Source organism: Aspergillus multicolor (assembly GCF_047715735.1).
Source record: "Aspergillus multicolor strain CBS 133.54 unplaced genomic scaffold BDW74scaffold_27, whole genome shotgun sequence".
Taxonomy (NCBI): domain Eukaryota; kingdom Fungi; phylum Ascomycota; class Eurotiomycetes; order Eurotiales; family Aspergillaceae; genus Aspergillus; species Aspergillus multicolor.
In genome coordinates, this window is record NW_027395978.1 from 355,783 (window position 1) to 376,957 (window position 21,175).

Here is a 21,175-nt window from a genome sequence, read left to right on the forward strand (position 1 = left end):
TTATTTCATGCAAGTGTTAGTTATTTAGACTACAAGAAGTCTACTCCGTGAGTCCGTATATTTAGCTGCATGTCAAGCTTGAGACTGTCAGGCTCATTTGTGCAACATTGGGCAAATGGAACATCATCACCATCCATCGTACGGAGTACTAAGAGCCCTGTTCCGCTCCAGGAAAGGCCGTCGATGCTCCCCGTATGGGTTGAACTACACAGTATAGCAGAGACTCAACCATCGCAGCTGACCAGCTTCCTTAAGAATCGAGATTGCGTCGATTGTATCAGCTCTAACCCATTCCAAGAGAAGATAAATCTTACTTCCGCAAGCCCCTCTCTTGCATCTCACGCATTGCCGCTCTCGCACTTCTACTACCTCCTAGCTTGGGGCCTTTTGGTGCCTCCGGTTTGCCAGGCTGTTTCGTAGGTTTCGTCCGCGCGACCCGGCGACGCGACTGGACAGCATCAAGGAAGTCCCGTCGAAACTGCTCCGCGACCCTATCGTCAGCCGCTTGGTCATCGGCTGCTACTTCATCTCCTTCCGGTTCATCATAGACATCCACTAGAAACATATGCGTTAGCTATAGGTGCAAGCAAAGCGCCAGATGGAATATTTATAGCTTTTGCTATAAGAATACCAGTCCAGGTACAGCGCTTATGGATCAAGTAGAAGATACATACGTTTGCTCTCGCGCAAAACCTCCTCCACTAGCCGGTCTCTTTCGATATCTTTGCTTGTCCGCCGTTTTCGATGTCGGGTTGTTAGCTCGGAAGACGGGCGCTCCGATGACGGCTCGTCTTCATGGCTATTCATCCTCTTCGTGGCCTCTTCAGTTCGAGCGATATTTCGCATTTTGGCCTCGTGGCCAAGGTCTATCTCGTGTAGCTTCCCCAGGGAAGCGGGCTCGCGCTCGGGAAAATCGGCGGTAGATAGAGGGCTGTTGGCCCCGCTCAGTGTAGTTGCACTGGGATCCGACATGTCATGTAAGAGGCTAGAAGTGCCGCGTTGATATCGTTTAGCTAGCTCAGATTCTATGAAAGCCATCCTTACATTGTTAGTCTCTATCGCAAAACCTGTGGGGGTAGCAGGAAGCGTAATAAACGACGGCGTAAGGGAATTCCGTACATATGCTTATCAACATCCAGTGTTTGCCCAGTATGAGCTGTGAAGCGATCACACATGGCTCGTAGTCGCTCGCTCTCTATGTCCTCTTCCGTCGCCACCGAAAGTGCAGTTCGGGACATGTGGTCTGTTGTAGGTCGCGGCGTTGTTGAGAATTCTATGCCGCCTCTGCGAGAGCGACGAAGCCGTCGAATTCGAAGAGCATCAACGGCCTGCCCGACTTCTGGATCGTGATGGGGATATTGGGATGTCAAGACAGCTTCGCTTGAAGCTTGGATTTCTTGACTGTCGGTCTCCTCCAGCCGACGGCGTTGGTATTTTCTTCGTTTCCCTGGGCGGAACACTACTTCAGAATGTGGGTCACAGTCTGTATCCATAGTGAGTTATAGAGTGTGGTGATGCGCAAGTATATCAATTTTTGGGGGTTTAGCGGAAGCAAGATGAAATGCGGCCGGGTAGGTTGTAGGTACATACATAGTACGGTTACGTAGTCATCAAATCGCCTGTCCCAAAGCTTGTGATTTTCCTGGGGCCGCACCAAGCCCGCAAGTTCTCCGTTTAACCCCTTCTTTCACTCTGCGCTTTTTGATCCCCGGCATTAAGCCTCATTCCGCAATTGCTGCGAACTTCGTCCCTAGTATACTTCTCCCTGGCAAGGGAGTCCCTGTTGGTACATTGGCTTTTTATCTCCATTGCGGCCCTACGCTCTTCAAATTCAACAATGAACCCTTCGGTTCCCCCTTCGGCTGCCGAGTACGGTGGAGGTACGTGGTGAGAGAAGCAGGAGCTTTTCAATCATCATCCTTGCTTTTGGATGAATTGCTAATGTCTCTGGCACGTTCAGATGAGGTTTCGGCCATAGTTCTGGATCCCGGGTTTTCAAGCACGCGCGCCGGCTTCGCAGGCGAAGATACACCAAAATCTCTTATTCCAACATACTATGGAAAGTACTCTTCTGACAACCAAGAGAAAATCGTCTTTGGTGATGATGTTTTCGTCACTCCTCGTCCTGGACTGTCAATTAGGAACCCTATGGGCAGGGATGGTATTGTAGAGGACTGGGACATGGCAGAAAGGCTGTGGGAGTACTCGTTCACGTCGCGTCTTACAGGTGCTAAACCTGGCAATCCATTGCAGAACGGTCTAAATGATGTGCCCGATGGTGAACTGCCAACCGAGATGGAGGGTGTAGAAACCGACGAGAAACCTCTTACAGACAGCCCTCTGCTAATGTCCGAATGCAGCTGGAATCCCACCAAGGCTCGCGAAAAGACAATTGAAATTGCAATGGAAAAATGGGGGACACCGGCTTTCTACCTTGCGAGGAATGGTGTTTTAGCATCGTAAGTCTGAAAGATCGCGACATTGGCCAACAGGCTGACTCTCCTCACTTCAGGTTTGCCGCCGGCAAAGCCTCCGCTCTTGTCATTGATATTGGTGCTTCTAATATCTCTATCACTCCAGTTCATGATGGCATGGTGCTCAAGCGCGGCGTTCAGCACTCGCCTTTAGGTGGTGACTATATTTCGTCCCAGATTCGCGCCCTATTCAAATCAAGTACACCGCAGCCCATCACTATCACGCCTCACTACCTGATTTCTTCGAAAGCAGCTGTTGAAGCTGGCCAGCCTCCTCAGGTCAAGTACAAGACATTTCCATCCGATAGAACGCCCGACGCCTCTTACCGTAGCCTGCTTGAAGAGCGAACACTTTCCGAGTTTAAGGAGTGCGTCGTACAAGTGTGGCCTGGCCCCGCGAAACTCTCGGCCCCAGGTCCCAATGGCATTCCCAACGAGGAAATGGCGCGGAGCTCCCCAGGCCGGCCGTTTGAATTCCCTGATGGATATAACCAAGTGTTTGGCGTCGATCGCTACAGGGTTGTTGAGTCTCTATTTGACGCCAAAGCCGCCATACCTGATTCTGACTCTTTATTCCCTGCACCCACACAAGCTCAGACTGTCCCTGAGTTGGTCAAAGCTGCTTTGAATGGGGTTGATGTCGACCTTCGTCCGCATTTACTAGCCAATGTGGTCGTTACAGGCGCTTCAAGCTTGCTCTATGGGTTCACCGACCGCCTTAACCAAGAACTCACGCAAATGTACCCAGGACCACGAGTCAGAATCTCTGCGCCGGGGAACACGTCCGAGCGCAGATTTGGTTCCTGGATTGGTGGAAGCATCCTCGCTAGTCTGGGCACATTCCATCAAATGTGGATTTCAAAGAAAGAGTTTGACGAGCACGGCCCAAACATTGTTGAGAAACGCTGCAAATAGCTCTCATATTTTCCCCTCATCCTGTTTCTGCTCTTCTCTTCCTTGCGGCTTCTCCTAAAACTGTGGGCCGTGGTTGAAGGGGTTTATGTTCGTCTGTAGCCGGGCATGTGGTAGGATCCATTTGGTGTTCTTGTGCTTGTTCTGCACGGGGTGGGAAGGTGCATTTGAGCTCTATACAGCACAGAGGTCGGATTAAATCCAGGTTTATGGACGTCGGGAAATTACACGTACTACTTATAATGCCCGGAAATGATTCCATCGATTCCAGATCTTGTTCTGGCGGCGCGGTCTGATTTTAAAACAGCAGTGTATGGCAGTCAGCATCGTTTATGCCTGCGATGAGTAGTATGTTATCTCGTAGGAGGTCTACGAACGGCATCGATGACTGGATTACCAGCAAGTGTACCAGGGTATCATACAAAGAGTAATGGTGAAGGTAGAGCAAGATTCATCAATTGGCCTTTGCATCGCCATCATCCACTCGAGGTCTCTTGGAATCTTCTTCAAGCGTATTCCCTTGTACGGGGCGCTTTAAAGCAGAGTTGGCCGGTTGGGATGGCTTGCTGCTAGTTGGCTTGCGCTTGACAAACGCGGAGAGATCGGTGGCATTTTGGGTAGCAACGTCAAGCAGGTTCTGTTTGCTGCTGTCTGACTCGCCCATGATTTGCCCCAAAATTCCTTTAATCATATTTTCATCTTGGTCCTCAAGTCCCTTCTCGACAGATACTGGCGGACGTCGAAGATCGAGCAGCTACACAGGGAGAAAACAAGTCAGCAGGAAATCGCCGGATAAGATGGTGATCAAGCCGCCAAAGACTCACCCTCTGCTCCATGTCTGATATAATCTCCTTCACATTGACTATTCTCCGTTTTAGAGCTGTACGCTTGTCCTCATCCAAGGAATCATCTGTTTCCAACTTTTTCTGCTCTTGGGCCATTCTAACCCTGCAACTTTCAATAGCTCTTTCCATTTGAGTGACTGCCTCTTTTCTCATTTCCTCATCCACGTTGACAGGTTTAATTTCACCTTCTAGTTCATCATGCTTGACGGCGCCGAACTCAAGGGCAAGGGACAGTTTGTAATGACATTCAGCAATCGATGGGTCTTCCAATGGAAACAGCGACTGTCTGAGTTCGAGCGCTGTCTTTAGATCTTTGACAGCATCTAAGAATCTCTCGCCCTCTAGTGAGATCTCAGCTTGAAGATCGTATGTATCGGCTAAGTGCTCCTTGATGTCCTTGAGTTCTGGTGTAGAATCTGTGGATTTGCCTTTGCCATTCTTTTCTTCGAAAGCGTTCAACTTCTTGTGATAAAGGATCCGGGCCAAGTCAAGGGCCTCGAAAGCGTTTGCGAAATCGTCATCATCATCATCATCTTCTTCTTCTTCTTCCGCAGCAGCAGCAGCATTGTCGTCATCCTCCTCCGAGTCAAGGTCGAAGTTTTCGTCGCCAGTGAATTGGAAATATGCTTTGCTCACAGCGTCTTGCGAGACCACTTCCCGGTGCTTCACTTCTTTAGTCGAGGAGCTTGAAGATACAGCGTTCTTGATGAGGTTATCAGCGACTGTGGCCGATTTGGCTGGGGCCCCTTTTTCTTCTGATACCGGCTGGGCTTGCGCTTTCCCGGCGACCTTTGAGCCGAGAACATCACTCTTGCTGATGGCGACATTGTATAAAGCTTTCCCGTAGGTGAATAAAAGGTCGGCGTTCTCGGGCGATAGCTCCCCGTTCAAGTGAGCCTGAATTTCAGTAGCTTCTGAGTAGAGTTCCGCAGCCGCATTGTAGTCTTGAATCGCATCTTTTGCAGCGGCACGCTTGATCAACAAATCCAATTTCTGGCGTGTATCGCCTGCAGGAAATTCGGGTGACCCAGCCGGACTTTTAGCATCCATGATTCGTAGGTTCCTCTAGGCAATTTGGAAAAGAACAAAATGCTATCTCAAAACCAAGGTTCAGGTGAATATCAACTTATCGAGTGTATGACAAGGATTTCGAGAAGAGCGCAGCCCAAGAAAAAAAAAATGGGAGACAAATGGCACTTACAAGTTGAGCAAAAAAGGTTCAATCGCTTCCGCCCATTAGGTACGGAGTATATAGGCGGACACGCGTGACGCGGGTGGCATCACGCGTCTCTTGCCGCCTTCTTAAAAGCATGTCATATCTAATCGCGCCCATTAATTTACCGAAGGCGACCACGAGGTACCACTGTAAGTTTTCAAATAGACATGGTTTTTTTTTTTTTTCTTTTCGCAGGCTTCTGTTCGGCCTAAGCTAAGTTTCCCAAGGTCAACGAGCGTCTACTCGCTAGTCCTCGGTTTATGAACCCGTACAACATCCCCGCGCTATGATGAATTCAGACATTGTGCCTTCGTCGTCACCGGCATTTGGTACTCCTGCTCATCCCTTGAGGTCAAGCAAGCTTACCTCGATTCCGACCAGAACATCCATTCTCCCCATTTTACTTCCCGCTTCCACACTCCGACCTATCGCATTCCGCACTTTCACCAGGAAACACAACTTAACACTATCTTCTTCTTCCCTTCAATCTTTAGCGGCATTTGTGGGTAAGCATTGTGGCTCAGGTTGGCGTGAAGAGGGTCTTGCGGAACGCGTGCTCGATGAGGTTGCAAAGAGTTGGAGAAAGGCCGGCGGGGGCGTTATCGTCGAGGAAGGCAAGGGAGCTTCACTAAAAGCTATCCTAGAGACAATGGAAGGAAACATGAGCGGTGGCAGATTTGTTGACTCGAAAATGGCCTCAAAAGAAGAAGCATTACGAAGGGCAAGCGTTGGCGGGGTTCTTAACTTACAGCCCTCCAGTTCAACATTAACAACGACTGTTGATCAAGCACCGAGTGAATCGGATGATCCTGTGGTTCATCCCCGGCATTGGATCAAAATTACCGGTGCTTTTGATACGCCGAGGCTTTCATACAATGCAGAGAAGAAGCATTTTGAAGTTGCGAAAACGAAGCCCTCTCTGTTCCCACAACCCTCTCGCAAGACGGCGTTATTCCGAGATCGTTATAACATTGTACATCAGCGTCTATTGCGAAATGAGTCTTTCCAGGTTTCGATAGCGGCTGCTTCTGTTCCCACTTTGCAGCGGTCCTCGTCCTCGTTTGCCAAAACCCAGTGTTATCGGCTTACTCCTGTTGCAAACCTGCTTGGTAGGAGCGGTACATCTCATTTGCTAATGGGTCTACTATCCATGTCCCCTACCGGCGAACTGTCTCTTACCGACTCGACGGGCAGTATTGTCTTGGACTTGAGTCATGCTCGTCTCATCCCGGAGAATGGCGCCTGGCTCACGCCGGGTATGTTTGTACTCGTCGACGGTATCTACGAGGAAGAAGAAAATGTCAGAGGCTCTACATTAGGCGGAAATAGCGGCATCGGAGGCGTGATAGGAGGCAAATTTGTTGGAGTCACCATTTGTGGTCCTCCTTGTGAACGGCGAGACACTTCTCTCGGAATGAATATTCATGAGAAAAGCCAGCACATCAGCTCTAGCGGCGGATTTGGCTGGGTAGATTTCCTTGGCGTAGGCAGTGAGCGCGCTCAAGGTTCTCGTATGAGACAAATCCAGACGAGATGTCTGCAAGAGGCCCACGATGGGGTTTCGTTAAATCGTCGCTTCAAGATTGTCATCATGGGGGAAGTCAATCTTGATAATATGAAGACCATGGACGCGTTGCGGAAAGTCTTTAGTCTATACAACGAGGCAGTCTTGCAAGAACGCCCTATGCTATTTGTTCTCGCTGGCAACTTTGTTCAGAAAGCAATAATCAGTGGGGGGGGCCACAGCGGAAGCATCGAATACAAGGAATGTTTCGACATGCTTGCATTAGTTTTGTCCGAATTTCCCTCATTGCTACAGCGGTCAACGTTCGTCTTTGTGCCGGGTGACAACGATCCCTGGTCTTCGAGCTTCTCAGCAGGTGCATCGTCTGCGTTACCGCGGCATGCAGTTCCAGATCTGTTCACTTCCAGGGTGAAACGTGCGTTTGCAACGGCAAATTCTCAGCTAGGCCAAAATCAAGTGTCAGAGCCGCCTGGAGAGGCTCTTTGGACCACCAACCCGTCGCGCATCTCTCTGTTTGGTCCTGTACATGACATTGCAATTCTTCGCGATGATATATCGGGCCGTCTTAGACGAAATGCTATGACCGTTGGCCATAATACTGCTGATCTTGAAGACAATTCGAACAGCGCCATCAACAATGGAGATCAAATGCACCTTCAAGACTATCAAGGGGCTGGTAATACTAATCAAACCCCTGCAGCGACTCTCTCAGCCCGGAAACTTGTCAAATCTATACTTGACCAAGGCACTATGTCTCCTTTCCCTCAATCTTTGCGCCCTGTCTTATGGGACTATGCGTCATCCCTACAGTTGTATCCACTACCGACCGCATTCATTTTGGCGGATGCCGAGGCTGCACCGTTCTGCGTAACATATGAAGGATGCCATGTGATGAATCCTGCCAGGTTCCTACCCGAAAGTGACGTATCGACGGTCACATGGATCGAGTACGATGTGCTGAAGAATAGAGGCCGCGTGAAAGAAGGCCGTCTTTAGTTGTTTAGGTACAGATAATAGCAATTTCCGGTGTCAGCAACAGACCGTATGCAAGATGGAAGATATTGGTAAGGTTATAAGATTCCTGCCCAGCAGAACACATGGGCAACTAAAGGGTTTTAAAGAATATTAGACAGTAGCAGTCAAGTCATAGAGTGTTGCTGTAATAGACGATCGTATATGCCGGGACCTTTGGTTTACGAGGTGATATAAATCGCAATTTGGCAGATATCTGAAATATTAGCTTTAGATTAGATATAGGAATGCAACTTCCGGAAGTTATCTTTATAAAATAACAAAGGTCGCTAAGATTGCTATAAAAAATACACTTGCTCCCAATAACCCCGCTAAGAGTATAAAGAGCACAAATGAAGGGCCATTCTTCATGCAATGTCGGAAAACTAGGAGAAGGCCGTTAATCGATCATAATCACATCGGTGGATATTGGAGCAGGGCCTGGTCTCTGCTGTGAAGATCTAATACCTAGACCCTCGCGCGGATCAGGAGCTGCTGCTGCCTTAGCAAGTTCACTGGCTGGTGGCTGATTGTTGGTGGCAGGGCTGTCACGGGGAGGTTTATTACCCGGTGGTTTCGAAGCCACATCGGCTCTGATCGATGTCATGAATTTGTCGAGCTCATCCAATAAATTTCCAACATGGTCGGGCTCTGCAATGACCCCGCTGCCAAGTCCTCTCCAGCCAGTCCCCTTGGAGTCGTAAAGAAAGCTCGAAAGTTTTTGTTTGAACTGGAGTTCGCCGGGCCCATTCTGGGAACTGGTCACATCCTTGAGAATCCAGACTGGTTGGTTTTGATGCTGGCGAACCCCTAATAGGAACTGGCATTCCTCGAGAGGGTAGTGGATCTGGTAAGACGTCGCATTACGCACAGTAACATGCACTTTTAATGACTCATTATGAGAAGTAGTCGCCATGAGCCGGTCGAAGGCTCGCATCACGGGAAGCGTAAATGATAATAATTCTGCAAAAGTGTCCAAACCGGCGTCGGATGTAGGCCGGTTTAGATTGGATGCCAAGGACCCTTGTAACCTGCGATGGGGATTCGAATGACCAAAACTTATGCCTAGACGGAGATGGAACAAAGGTCCCTTTCCAAGCACGAGTTTCAGAGCATCTGCTTTCGTAGTAGATTGAACCTGAGATTCGATATCAAGTTGTGCAAAAAGATCTCTGCCGGGCCCGTAGGCGAAGCTCAGGTGAGACAATGATAGAGAACGTGTATTTAGCTTCTTCCGTCGAAGGACCTCATATATTGATAACACACATTCAAGTCTTTGAAGATTTTCGAAGAGGTTAGCAACGACAGGATAGCCAGGGAACGCAACCAGACGAAGTGCAAAACTGGTTCCTTTTTTCTGAAGGACCAGCGAGCTGTCATCTTCTGGAATCAGATCACTCAAGGCGGGAAAAGAACTATACATGTTGCCATACGCAACCATTATAGCGACGTTTCTGTGGTGGTCCACTCCATGAAAGGCCAGGCGAACTGTTTTTTTAATGAATGCTTTCTTCTTTACGCCCGTGGGCAAAGCTACTCGTAGAGCTTCCGGAAGGCTCGTTGCCTCATACTCGATGTTGAGGTCTGGGATTTGAGAGCCAGATCCAATCTTGAGATGTTGCAGAGGTGGCCAGGTCTTGATAAACTGCAAATCTTCCAAGAAGCGTGCATTCGCATATATGGCCAAGAACCCTGACAAGCAATGGCCCAGATCGGCAAGTGACGAGTAGCCTGTCTGCCGTGCGGGTAGTAGGATATTGCAAATGACCTGCGCCGAGCAAACAGCAGGGCCGGCATGAGTCAATGTATCAAAGGTACGATCGGCCGTTGTAGAATCCACTGGTTGAGTCTGAATGATCCACCATTTATCGCCATCCATACTACTTGTTGCGGCAAGTAACCAGGTACGCCCCCAGAGACGATGTCCAAAAAAGGAGAATCTTAGAACATTGGCGGGAAATATGCTTCGAGCGTCAATCCCAAGATTCCTCGGGCTCATCGAGCTGAATCCAAGCATCTTCACCTGAGATTCTACCTGCTCTATCGCAGCAGCACAGCGAAGTCGTCCAATGCGAGATACTATATCATCAATGATCGGGCGATCCACATTGCGATCAGAGTCAATGCGTTCGAGTGTATTTGGTGTAGCTGCTAAAATTACAGCTCCAGACAAAGGCTCGATTGCAACTCGGAGTCGACGGGATGCCGTCAGTTGAACATCAAGTTCGCACTCGCTGGGTTCAACACTGGTAAAGTGGGCGTGTAATGACAATGAGCCAGCTGAATAAAGAAGCTTTTCGCGAATCTTGCTGAAAACAGAAGAAAGTATGTAGGAAATGTGCAAAGCAATGACACTTCGAAGAAGGCGATCCACAGAAAGATTGTTTGTGTCAAACTCGATATTGTCTGAACCCACCTCCTGTCCATCCCTCATCCAGCGCAAGCCCAGTGACGGTAGAGACGACTCACCGACAGTGGTATTCCGAGGGCCCCGTCGTATACCAATCTCAAGCCAACTTTTCGTGCCGGGTTTCGATGCCCAATACTGTAAAATCAAGGTCCTGTGCAACAACTCAATGCGCAAGACATTAGACCAGATACTCCTGCTCATCTCAGAAGCCTGCCTAGTAAGTATGCTTATTTTGTTCGTTAGCGTGAGATTATGCAGCCAGTCGAAACATTCAGGCAATCCACCACTTCGAAGAGTATCGTTGATCTTGATATCAAGTTCACTAAACATTCGACCCGCTGAAACCGAGGGCGTAGGCTTGAAAAGAAAGCGAATGTCGACGAAGAAGAATTGAGACTCGGCATCCTCTTCTCCAATGGATAAATCAAGTTCGAACTCCCCGGATACAATGAATGTCACGCGGCCATCATGAATTCGGTACTTCTGAAAGGCATGGGGTATGTTATCATGCAACGATAGTCTCATACTGATGATTCTGTTGATTTTACGCAGCCTTCTCAGGGTGGATCTCGGTGTCAGAGATTTCGGAGGTCTATACCCAAGCTAAACAATGAAGGTTAGACAGAATTTGTGTGGGAATATCGAGCCGAAGCTTACATCTGGCATGGAGATGACCTCCTCCTTGGACAATACCTCCAAAGCAGTTGTTAGGTCTGGATTCGCCACCTGTGCTCGAACAAGGTCTCTTTTCATATCACCCAGACATTGCAAGGCTCCCCCGTAAGCTTGGTGCTGTGTACGAATGTGATTTTGAATGTCAATCAACCTGCTTACATCTGCAGCTTGTCGGCTCCATTGTGAGAGTACGAGGAGTTTGATGAATTCCCCTCGCTTCGCTTGGGCAAACTCCAGGACACGAAGCTTCTTTCGCAGGTTTTCTGGAGATTGATTTCCGAGCATCTTTCCAGTGTGCGATATCGGCGAGGTATTGGAACCATGGGATGAGACTTGAATATCTGATAGCTCTGCGATTAACTCTGCGAGATCATTCCAGCACTGCTGTGTTGAACGACTGAGTAATTTTGACAGTGGAAAAAAGCCTTGAACGATGTGCTGCAATTCGGGCAGGTCTCCCGTAACGGGCAGCATCATCTTGGTGAACTCATCGTTTCCATGATGATCAGGATGCTGAACTCCATTGGCACATAGTGAGCCATTTTGTAGACCGACGGGGTTTCCTGATTGATTGAATGTGATACCATTAGTCTGATCATGCGCGCCTGATCCTGATTCAGCGACATGATTGTGATCCATAACGACGCCTGGCATATTACTGGAATAACGGATCCCAAGAGACCCTAGCCCGTTTCTTCCTTCCCCCGTGCAGGCAGAGAGATGTGGTTCTGGGCGCTGTCCGAGGCTTGGGACGCGCCAGGGTTGGCTTCCCTTTACCCTCTATGCTTTAGACCCTTCAACGCAGCGCCATATATATTGCTTGGGTTGCAGTAGCGATATCCGCTGGTAACGTTCCGTATCCGAGCCTTCAAGTAAACTAAATTGACAAGAAGGGACTTTGCGGTCAACTGCGGCGGAATTGCTTGATAGTTCGTAGGGTTGAATGAAGAAACACGTGTGTTCGGTCCACTCGAGCACAGCGCCCTCACGACGAAGTAATGCGCTGCTGTACCAGAAGTGAGAGTTGTGGGGTGAAGCCGCTGGTAGGTAGAAAATGCTCACGGGCTCTGAGACATATAGGTAAAGTTTATGGCAGAATGGAAGAACGTTTTGATTGCAATGATTGACCTAGTACAAGAGAGCTGACATTGCCTCAGTTAATTTCAGCGTAACGGAATAGGATACGAAGGAAGAAATCAGTGATGCAAATGCATGGAACACGGGAGGCGATGCAGTGGCAGCTATTGATGCCTTGATGCCTGATGCATAGGCTTGCCCCTGACCCACGGCCTATTGATGGCTCTCTCTTCTCACGTCTATCTAGCTCGACTAGATAAATCGTCTTCTATCCATCCTATATCTTTTATGATTGGTCTTACTTTCTCAGCTGACGACTTACGGGGTGTGCTTGATTTTCGAAGGGTAAGGTTGCCTCCTTACTATTAGATCTCGCAACTCGCCCAAGCCTCCTTATGCCGTACAATTGCAACATTAGGGTATTCCTATCTAAATGCCTTCTTCAGAACTGCCAACATATTCTTTCGCTTGAACATAAACTCTGAGGTTGGGTACTTCTCTCCTTCGCAATCTCTACCTAACTTAACCCCACACTTTTGCTTTCCCTTAATTGTTGCATCGAATATTCTCCAAGGTCATACGGAGTTCACTGACCGACATGCAGCAACTATGTATCAAGAATAGACTGCCACAAGAAAGGCAGGCTTGCAAACGTTGGCATTCACCATCAGGTTTCACTTCTATTCGTGTCAATATGCAACAAGATGAAGTCGCTGAGCCTGGGCTTCTTCGCCCGCAATACCCCGGCGATGACGCCCGACCGACAAGTAAAAGAGAGCTTCTCGGGTGGTATAGCTATGGCTGGGCTGCAGAAGTCTTTACAGTCTGTGCAATGGGTAAGAGATGTTGCTCTGTTCTGTTGGAGTCTCTCTGATGTTTGACAGGGTCATTTTTACCTATCACATTAGAGCAGATGGCTCGAGAACGCGGCGTTCTGTTTTCAGACAAAACAACACCATGCACTGCAACCTGGAAAACCCCGGATACTATTCATGCGAACTGGCAGAACAATAAAGCCGCTGCTTCAGGGCAGTGCATCGTCTACATTCTTGGAGCCGAAGTCAACACCGCCAGCTTCGCGATGTACACTTTCTCCGTGAGTGTTTTCATCCAAGCCATTCTGATTATCTCCATGTCGGGGGCTGCAGACCACGGAAGTTACCGCAAGACACTTTTGGTGACATTTGCAGCCATTGGCTCAATTTCTACAATGTTTTTCCTCTCTGTTACCCCGAAAATATACCTACTCGGTGGGTTATTTGCGATTGTGGCTAACACCTGTCTCGGGGCATCATTTGTACTGTTGAACTCTTTCTTACCTTTGTTGGTACGGTATCATCCTTCGTTACTGAAGCATGCCAATTCGACGGAAAGAGACGTTCAAGCAACTGCCATGGATGGGTCCCGAACGCCGCTTCTACAAGCCGACGGTGTGTCTCCAATGGAGGCACCTTCGTTGAACACATCGGAGGAGTTGACACTGTCCACGCGGATATCGTCATATGGGATTGGCATCGGCTATATTAGCGCAGTGTTGCTACAAGGGTTATGCATACTTGTCATTGTCTGGACCCACCAGACTACCTTTTCTCTGCGTGTCGTTCTCTTCTTAATTGGTCTATGGTGGTTTGTGTTTACTATCCCTGCGGCGTTCTGGCTTAGGCCACGTCCTGGTCCTCCATTGCTGCGTATGCAGGGTGGCAAGGCCCATCAGTCATGGCTCGGTTACATGGCGTACGCTTGGAAGTCGCTTGGTCGTACAGCAATGCGGACGCGACATTTGAAGGATCTACTACTATTTCTTGCATCATGGTTCCTCCTGAGCGATGGAATCGCCACTGTTAGCGGGACGGCTGTTCTTTTCGCTAAGACCCAGCTGAACATGGAACCTGCAGCGCTAGGGATGATCAACGTGATAACAATGATTTCAGGAGTTCTCGGGGCTTTTTCTTGGACCTACGTTTCACGGGTATTGAACCTCCGCGCTTCCCAGACTATCATCGCTTGCATCCTTTTATTTGAACTTGTACCCCTATATGGTCTATTGGGATTCATCCCGGCGGTGAAAAATCTCGGTTATTTAGGACTTCAACAGCCGTGGGAGATGTTTCCATTGGGATTCGTATATGGAATTGTTATGGGGGGCCTTTCATCTTACTGCCGAAGCTTTTTTGGGCAGCTGATTCCTCCCGGCTACGAAGCATCCTTTTATTCACTTTACGCTATCACTGATAAAGGATCTAGTGTATTTGGACCGGCCATTGTTGGGTTCATCACTGACCGTTATGGGGAGATCCGTCCTGCATTCTTCTTTCTTGCGGTGCTTATCCTTCTCCCGCTGCCACTCATGCTTCTTGTGAATGTAGATAGAGGAAAGCGGGATGCACTTGCTTTGTCGGATGTGCTAGAAGAGCATTCAAGTTCCGAAGAGCATGACTATGGAACATTCCCGCAGCAGCAGGCTCCACAGGCCTCTTGACCCTTCTGCAGCCTACCCCAAAGTAAATACAGTGGACGGCTAACGCGCGGTGAATGTATCTGGATTGTTTCTGAATTCTTAGCGGTTCGACCTGGAACCCAAAATCATTCATATCGTCCTATTCTTAATACCAAAAAACCCATCTGCACTATCAATTCGAGTTTTCGGAACTACTCATATGACGGGGATTATTTGTCTTATTGGCCAGTAACAGTACGGAGTACGTTGTAATGAGAGAGACGAACTCGGGGGTATTATTGCCCCGGCGATAATCTAAATCCAGGAGGCGCGTATCGCTCCCCCAAGTCGAGTGGCCCCTTGCAAGGCGGACCGCCAATAAGAAGCTGTGCCACGGAAAGAACAGACTGGCCTTAACTCCACTCCATACTTCACCTGTTCATTCACTGGCCCCTACATAGGGTCCCAGGTCCCAGGGTCACCTTATTTAACAGGCCACCTAAGCAGGTTAGCTGCTCTTATATTCGTCTCAATTCTTCCTTCTTTCCACTCCTCAATCTCATTTTCGCCTCTGTGCAGCCGGCTGCATCATCAATCTTGTTCAAATCGTCTTTCATAACATTCGGGCAGAATGCGCTCTTTCGGACCCTGGGCGCTGAGCCTACTAGGCGCCACGGCAGCTGTTTCTGCTGCGGATACCCAGTCCGAAACGCCATCCGATGTCATTTCGTTGACCAAGGAGACTTTCAATGACTTTCTGGCGGAGAATGACCTAGTTCTCGCAGAGTTCTTCGCGCCCTGGTGCGGCCACTGCAAGGCGTTGGCGCCCCAGTACGAAGAAGCCGCCACCGAATTGAAGGCCAAAAACATCGCTTTGGTTAAAGTTGACTGCACTGCGGAGGAGGACGTCTGTAAGGAGCAGGATGTGACGGGCTACCCAACCCTCAAGGTTTTCCGCGGCCCCAATGTTGTAAAGCCTTACGCGGGAGCTCGAAAGACAGAAGCGTATATCGTCCCTCGAACCCTACTCTTCCCTTACTAAAATCTGGTCTCCTTCTTAGGATTGTCTCGTATATGGTGAAGCAATCACTCCCTGCGGTCTCCGCTGTCACCGAAGAATCTCTCGAAGAGTTCAAGACCCTGGACAAGATAACCGTCGTCGGTTACTTTGCTGAAGATGATAAGGGGTCCGCTGAAGCTTATACAGCCTTTGCTGAGAGCCAGCGTGATAATTACTTGTTTGGTTCTACTAACGACGCTGCTATTGCTAGCGCCGAAGGAGTGAAGCAGCCGTCGATTGTGCTATACAAGGACTTTGATGAGAAAAAGGCAGTTTACGACGGATCTCTCGATGCTGAACCCCTCCTCAACTGGGTGAAGACCGCTAGCACACCCCTCGTGGGTGAGGTAGGTCCTGAAACTTACTCTGGGTACATCGCGGTATGACACCTGACTAAGACTTTTTTTCTTTTTTAAATCCTAACTTTGCTGATTAGGCCGGCATTCCTCTGGCTTACATTTTTGCTGAGACACCTGAAGAGCGCACTATATTCGCCGAAGAATTCAAGCCCATCGCCGAGAAACACAAGGGTGCAATCAACATCGCCACCATCGATGCCAAAGCCTTTGGTGCTCACGCTGGAAACCTCAACCTCGACCCCAAGACGTTCCCCGCCTTTGCTATCCAGGATCCCGCGAAGAACGCGAAATATCCTTATGACCAAGCCAAGGAACTCTCGGCCAATGAAGTCGGCAAGTTTATCCAAGATGTCCTGGATGGCAAGGTCGAGCCCAGTATCAAATCTGAGCCAATTCCTGAATCTCAGGAAGGCCCTGTTACCGTTGTCGTGGCGCACTCATACAAAGATCTGGTGATTGAGAACGACAAGGATGTTCTTCTAGAGTTCTATGCGCCTTGGTGCGGACATTGCAAGGCGTAAGTCGTGTCTGCTGTGCATTCGAACCGTTCTGCTGACAATGTTGTGCATAGTCTTGCCCCAAAATACGATGAATTAGCCGAGTTATATGCCAAGAGCGGAGACTCAGCGTCCAAGATTACTATCGCGAAGATCGATGCAACGGCCAACGATGTTCCCGATTCCATCACAGGTTTCCCGACCATCAAGCTGTTTCCTGCTGGATCCAAGGATGCTCCTGTCGAGTATTCAGGTTCCCGTACCGTAGAGGACCTCGCAAACTTCATCAAAGAGAACGGCAAGTACGGGGTCGATGCGTTCGCCGCTCAGGCTGAAGATGCCGAAAAGGCCGAAGAAATTACCGCCGAGACTGAGGCTAAGCCTTCTGCTGAAACGCTTGAACATGATGAGCTTTGAATTCCTTCTCGTTGGTTAGCGTGAATCATTCAAATATTATGAAATGTATCTTACTGTCTTTAACAAATGCTTTTTTATTGCGCAACTTACTTAACGGTATAACATCTCCATCTTCTATAGCAGATTATTTGGGCAGATCTTTTTACTTCCCGGAGGCTAGTACCATGAGCAAAATTTCGACTTATATTTCGCCATGTAATTACGCAACTTGGCTGCATGGAATGTGCATAGTACTTCCTTTGCTGGGATGTAGCAAAAAGTCAAGGTCAAGATTTTTTATTGTGATTTCCTCGAATCGAAGAGTTTTGTGAACGCCGAGTTACATCCAAAGCTATCGTGCGAGTAAAGGTAACCGAACTACTCAAAACAGACATCGAAACCGAGACTTACAGAAAAGAGGACAAACTAAGACAAGTTATTACCGCCAAAGCCCGACAAGTACGAAAGAAAGAAAAAAACGCAGACTCCTCAGGATTTGATAGATGCTTCGGAAGCTGCGAGGGCTTCGAGGGCATCTAGGTCTTCTTCGAACTCGTCTTCTTCTGACGCAGGCTCGCTCAACTTAGCAGCAATGATATCTTGATTTGTCGATTCATTCAAAACTTGCTGCTGCGTTGACTGATCGTTGTGGACGGGAGTTTTTTGAAAGACTGCGAGACGTGCCGTTGAGGTCTCTCTTTCCGGTACCAAACTCCAATCAATGATCTCATCGGGACCGTATCTTACAGCAAGCCATTCGTTGCATTTTTTGAAATGCTGGTTATGGAACTACATAGGTATTAATATGCGGTGGCGTTTCAGGTGAAGTATGGTAAAAAATAACTCACAAATCCACCACCTCTATAAGCACTCAATGGGCTCGGATGACAAGACTGCAGGATGTAGTGTCTATCGCGGTTGACGCCAGTGATACGCTTTCCCGCAGGAGTCCCCCATGCGAGAAAGACTACTCCCCGAGTCCGAACACGGTTAATAACGTCGATGGCTTTCTGCGTCAAGCGCTCCCAGCCTTTATTCGAGTGGCTCGCAGCCTGGTGTGCCCGAACAGTCAAGCAGGTGTTCAAAAGCAAGACACCACGCTCTGCCCACGGTATGAGCAGGCCACCTTTGTTTGGGGGCGGCAGAAATGACGAGTAGTCGTTCTTGATCGCAGCGTAGATGTTAGTGAGGGACGGTGGCGCCGGTGTTGGAGGGCGGACTGAAAATGCAAGGCCATGTGCTTGGTTGTGGTTGTGATATGGGTCCTGTTCTTGATTAGAAATTGAGCAGAGTCTTTTGGTATGCACATGCCTGGCCCACTATGACCACCTTAACTTTGTGAAGGGGCGTATGGCGAGACCTAAGCACTGTGTGTTAGCCCACATAGCTGATGCAGCAGGATCTCTCAGACCATGAATAGACATCTTCATCAGGTGGGAATATTTTTGCCCCCGACTGCTTCTCCTTCTGGAGAAAGCGTTTGAGCGCTAGAAACTCAGGTTTGACAATCTCTTCATTCAAATGAGCCAGCCAACTCTCGTCCATTGTGTCAATCTCTAGCTGTAGAAGCTCTTTTTGCTCTGGTGTCAATGTAGCCACCCATTTTGCTTTGTTGAACTTTGGTGAGACCTGCGTAGGAGGCACTTGGTTGGCTAGCGCTGCTCTCGCTGGCTTTGGCCTGGGGGTTCCAAAAAATGATGTGATGCTTCCATCGACCTTTGCCTTCTTTGACTCAATTGTTGGGGCGGTCAAATGGCCGGCGCCTCGCTTGAGACCGGGGCTCGCCATGGTGTTTCTGATGCGGCAGATGCGGTGATCTGGAAATATGAGCCTCGTTGGTCACTGCGTGTGAAGGAGAGGCTTGGAAGGTAGGATTATTGACATAACGTGATACTACTAGGAGTCTCCAGAGGACCGTGCGTGCGGAGAACGCGTCTTGACGCGCTCCAATGACGCGGCTTTTCCAACTTTAGCTTGGCGTCCTCGTTCTCGGGGCTGTACTCCGTAGGTACGGAGTACGGAGTACAAGGTCGGCTTTGATCATTTAAATTGCTACGGCGATCGCCGCCGCTCTTCCCAAGTCACAAAATACCGCAAAGATCAAATGGCTCTAACGAAATCTGAACTTGACATCTTATTGGCGCATGATCTCTGTAAAACTCCAGATGGAGCTTAGATGGTTGGCCGACACCCCGCAGTCGCGGCGTCGAACGCGAGCATTGCACGCATGTCCCACATGCAGAAGGAAAAAGGTACCTATACACGCATATGTTTGTTAGCCAAGCTAAGTTAAAGCAGAAACGCTGCCGCCATCTTGGGCATGACAACTTACAGTTGGGTATTTCTGAAAGATCGAGAGCAAACTTGTTGAGCCGCCGCCCTGTGAGAGAACCGCCAAAACCTGTGGGCCATACCGAATCGAACGGCGGTACCTCGCCGATGGAGATCTTCGTGGGAGACCTGAATCCTGAAGCTGCCCTGCGGGAAGATGTAGAAGCAGCAAACGGAGCCCACCATAGGGATCGAGTCGGTCTTTGGATCACCAACCATAGTCTTAATGTATCCAGTGTCGCGGCGGACCCTCAATCCCAATCAGTGACCTCGTTTTTGCGGCAGCGGTATTCTCTTGCAGTGAGATCATATGACCGTCTGCCTCGGTCGACTTCTGACCACCTCATAGCCATCTATTTCTCCAGGGTGAACCACATCTTGCCCCTTGTTGACCACGCATTGTTCACCACGGAGTATGCTAAAGGATCAGCATCTGTTTTCCTCGAGAGGTCGATATGTCTAGTGGCCGCGAAAGATGAAGCGGCTGCCCCTCATCTGCGTTTGACCAATGATAGGGTTTACAGTGCAAGGGAGTTTTGCACTGAGTTATATGGTGGCCTTGTTTGCGCCATGGAATCCGGGCTTGAACAGGATAGAATTACCAGAATTCGTATCTTTGCGCTAATGTCCCTGCACATTGAAGGATATGAAGGCGCCGAAGCAGCATCGATGCATCTCTGTCAGGCTATTCACCAAGCCCAGACAGCAGGGCTACACCTCGAAAGACCTGGCAGGCAAGAGTCTTTGACAGCCCTTTTCTGGTGCTTGTGGTCGCTGGACAAGATGCATGCCTCTATAGGCGGCCGACCTGTCATTCTAGCTGATGGGGATATTGGCATCAGAAGAAATAATCGACAAAAATCCGCCTTTGATGCTTGGTTTGCGCTCTCTGAGATGTTGTCCAAGGTAATATCTCTTTATAGGCCATCCGCTGTTGATTCCCCTGAGTTAGAATTGGAGTACCCGACTTTTGATGAAATAATTGGTAATCCCATCCGAGAGGAAATGGATTTTACGACACTTGGTGAGGCTCCTACTCAGCCATCTTGCATTTTAACTTACTTGTAAGCAGGCGTACTGGAACTTTACTATCATGCTATCAGTATCTTGTCATGCAGGTATAAACACTCACTAGGGTCATATACTCGCCTGGAACTAGCTGCTGTGCGGATAAACTCATTAGTGTCTTCTGAATGTGGCCATTGTCTACCTCCTCTCCCAGTCGTTCCATACGCTGTATCCCTATCAATGGGTGTTTCCTATCAAGAAGCCCGCTCCAGCAAGCTTGCCACTCAATTCGAACGTGCCCGGGCCAGCCTTGAGACCTGCTGCGGACTACTCGAAGAACTATCAACTTGGTGCACAGCGGAAGCCATGGCTCGCCTAGGGAGGAAAGCATTACGTCAAATCGACGGGACAAGCTTCCGTAGCGGGAAACGGGGCTTTATTCAGAATGGTTCGCGCGCAGCCACCAGTGTACCACCCTCACGATCCTACTTCCCCCAAACTCATCCTCTCTCAAGCCACGATCTGCTCGCTGTGGTAGACCCAAAACAGGGTTCAACTCCCTTGTTTGACGAACAGGATTATATAAAGGACCCGAGTAGCAAAGGCGGGCTTGCAGATATTGATATGCTGTTTGACGAATTCCTAGATCTGTCACTACCAACAAACTTTTGGGATCCTGTTTTCATGCCACCGGCATCACAATAGTGATCTGAGTCAATCAGACCATTGAGGACCATTGAGGACCATTGGGAAATAATGACAGCATCTCACGACTCTCCTCACTCAAAATACCTATGCCACTACAACGCCGACTCTGCAGACATCCAAGGTCGGGACAGATTAACACGCCGATGAGGTCTAAGAAAATGCATCCCTAAGGCCGTTACTTACTCCATATATACACGAGTTTATGGTGTTGGTCGTTACTCTGGACCTTGTGCA

At 49.0% G+C, this 21,175-nt stretch overlaps 9 protein-coding genes across 9 annotated transcripts; 5 read left to right on the forward strand and 4 right to left on the reverse strand.

Annotated features, from left to right (window-relative positions):
- Positions 1-310: 310 nt before the first annotated feature.
- Positions 311-1,493, reverse strand: BDW74DRAFT_181387 (telomere length and silencing 1 family protein; the record flags this gene model as incomplete). Its single annotated transcript, XM_073730007.1, has 3 exons — positions 311-555; positions 675-1,039; positions 1,120-1,493. 3 exons carry the CDS (start codon positions 1,491-1,493, stop codon positions 311-313), a joined length of 984 nt encoding a protein of 327 aa, XP_073580675.1.
- An 88-nt stretch (positions 1,494-1,581) lies between these two features.
- On the forward strand, positions 1,582-3,397 carry BDW74DRAFT_68652 (actin family protein). Its single transcript, XM_073733454.1, has 3 exons — positions 1,582-1,880; positions 1,961-2,459; positions 2,513-3,397. The coding sequence occupies exons 1-3, from the start codon at positions 1,838-1,840 to the stop codon at positions 3,387-3,389; spliced, it is 1,419 nt and encodes a 472-aa protein (XP_073580676.1). The 5' UTR covers positions 1,582-1,837; the 3' UTR covers positions 3,390-3,397.
- A 443-nt stretch (positions 3,398-3,840) lies between these two features.
- BDW74DRAFT_169901 (SHNi-TPR domain-containing protein) lies at positions 3,841-5,281 on the reverse strand (the record flags this gene model as incomplete). Its single annotated transcript, XM_073727073.1, has 2 exons — positions 3,841-4,140; positions 4,211-5,281. 2 exons carry the CDS (start codon positions 5,279-5,281, stop codon positions 3,841-3,843), a joined length of 1,371 nt encoding a protein of 456 aa, XP_073580677.1.
- A 347-nt stretch (positions 5,282-5,628) lies between these two features.
- Positions 5,629-8,187, forward strand: BDW74DRAFT_68676 (DNA polymerase epsilon noncatalytic subunit). The gene has a single exon (XM_073733455.1). It carries the CDS (start codon positions 5,734-5,736, stop codon positions 7,966-7,968), a length of 2,235 nt encoding a protein of 744 aa, XP_073580678.1. The 5' UTR covers positions 5,629-5,733; the 3' UTR covers positions 7,969-8,187.
- A 196-nt stretch (positions 8,188-8,383) lies between these two features.
- Positions 8,384-11,722, reverse strand: BDW74DRAFT_181391 (mediator of RNA polymerase II transcription subunit 14; the record flags this gene model as incomplete). Its single annotated transcript, XM_073730008.1, has 2 exons — positions 8,384-10,996; positions 11,051-11,722. The coding sequence occupies 2 exons, from the start codon at positions 11,720-11,722 to the stop codon at positions 8,384-8,386; spliced, it is 3,285 nt and encodes a 1,094-aa protein (XP_073580679.1).
- Positions 11,723-12,405: 683 nt separating this feature from the next.
- Positions 12,406-14,779, forward strand: BDW74DRAFT_159293 (MFS transporter). Its single transcript, XM_073725444.1, has 3 exons — positions 12,406-12,636; positions 12,750-12,981; positions 13,030-14,779. The coding sequence occupies exons 2-3, from the start codon at positions 12,840-12,842 to the stop codon at positions 14,622-14,624; spliced, it is 1,737 nt and encodes a 578-aa protein (XP_073580680.1). The 5' UTR covers positions 12,406-12,636; positions 12,750-12,839; the 3' UTR covers positions 14,625-14,779.
- A 136-nt stretch (positions 14,780-14,915) lies between these two features.
- Positions 14,916-17,196, forward strand: pdiA (protein disulfide isomerase PDI1). The gene is made up of 4 exons (XM_073725445.1): positions 14,916-15,587; positions 15,644-16,022; positions 16,079-16,518; positions 16,573-17,196. The coding sequence occupies exons 1-4, from the start codon at positions 15,214-15,216 to the stop codon at positions 16,913-16,915; spliced, it is 1,536 nt and encodes a 511-aa protein (XP_073580681.1). The 5' UTR covers positions 14,916-15,213; the 3' UTR covers positions 16,916-17,196.
- On the reverse strand, positions 17,123-18,860 carry BDW74DRAFT_68706 (uracil-DNA glycosylase). The gene is made up of 4 exons (XM_073733457.1): positions 18,306-18,860; positions 18,206-18,254; positions 17,743-18,159; positions 17,123-17,683 (listed from the first exon to the last, which is right to left on the reverse strand). The coding sequence occupies exons 1-4, from the start codon at positions 18,680-18,682 to the stop codon at positions 17,384-17,386; spliced, it is 1,143 nt and encodes a 380-aa protein (XP_073580682.1). The 5' UTR covers positions 18,683-18,860; the 3' UTR covers positions 17,123-17,383.
- Positions 18,861-21,041, forward strand: BDW74DRAFT_68718 (transcription factor domain-containing protein). The gene is made up of 3 exons (XM_073733458.1): positions 18,861-19,146; positions 19,193-20,249; positions 20,298-21,041. Exons 1-3 carry the CDS (start codon positions 19,039-19,041, stop codon positions 20,936-20,938), a joined length of 1,806 nt encoding a protein of 601 aa, XP_073580683.1. The 5' UTR covers positions 18,861-19,038; the 3' UTR covers positions 20,939-21,041.
- Positions 21,042-21,175: the final 134 nt, after the last annotated feature.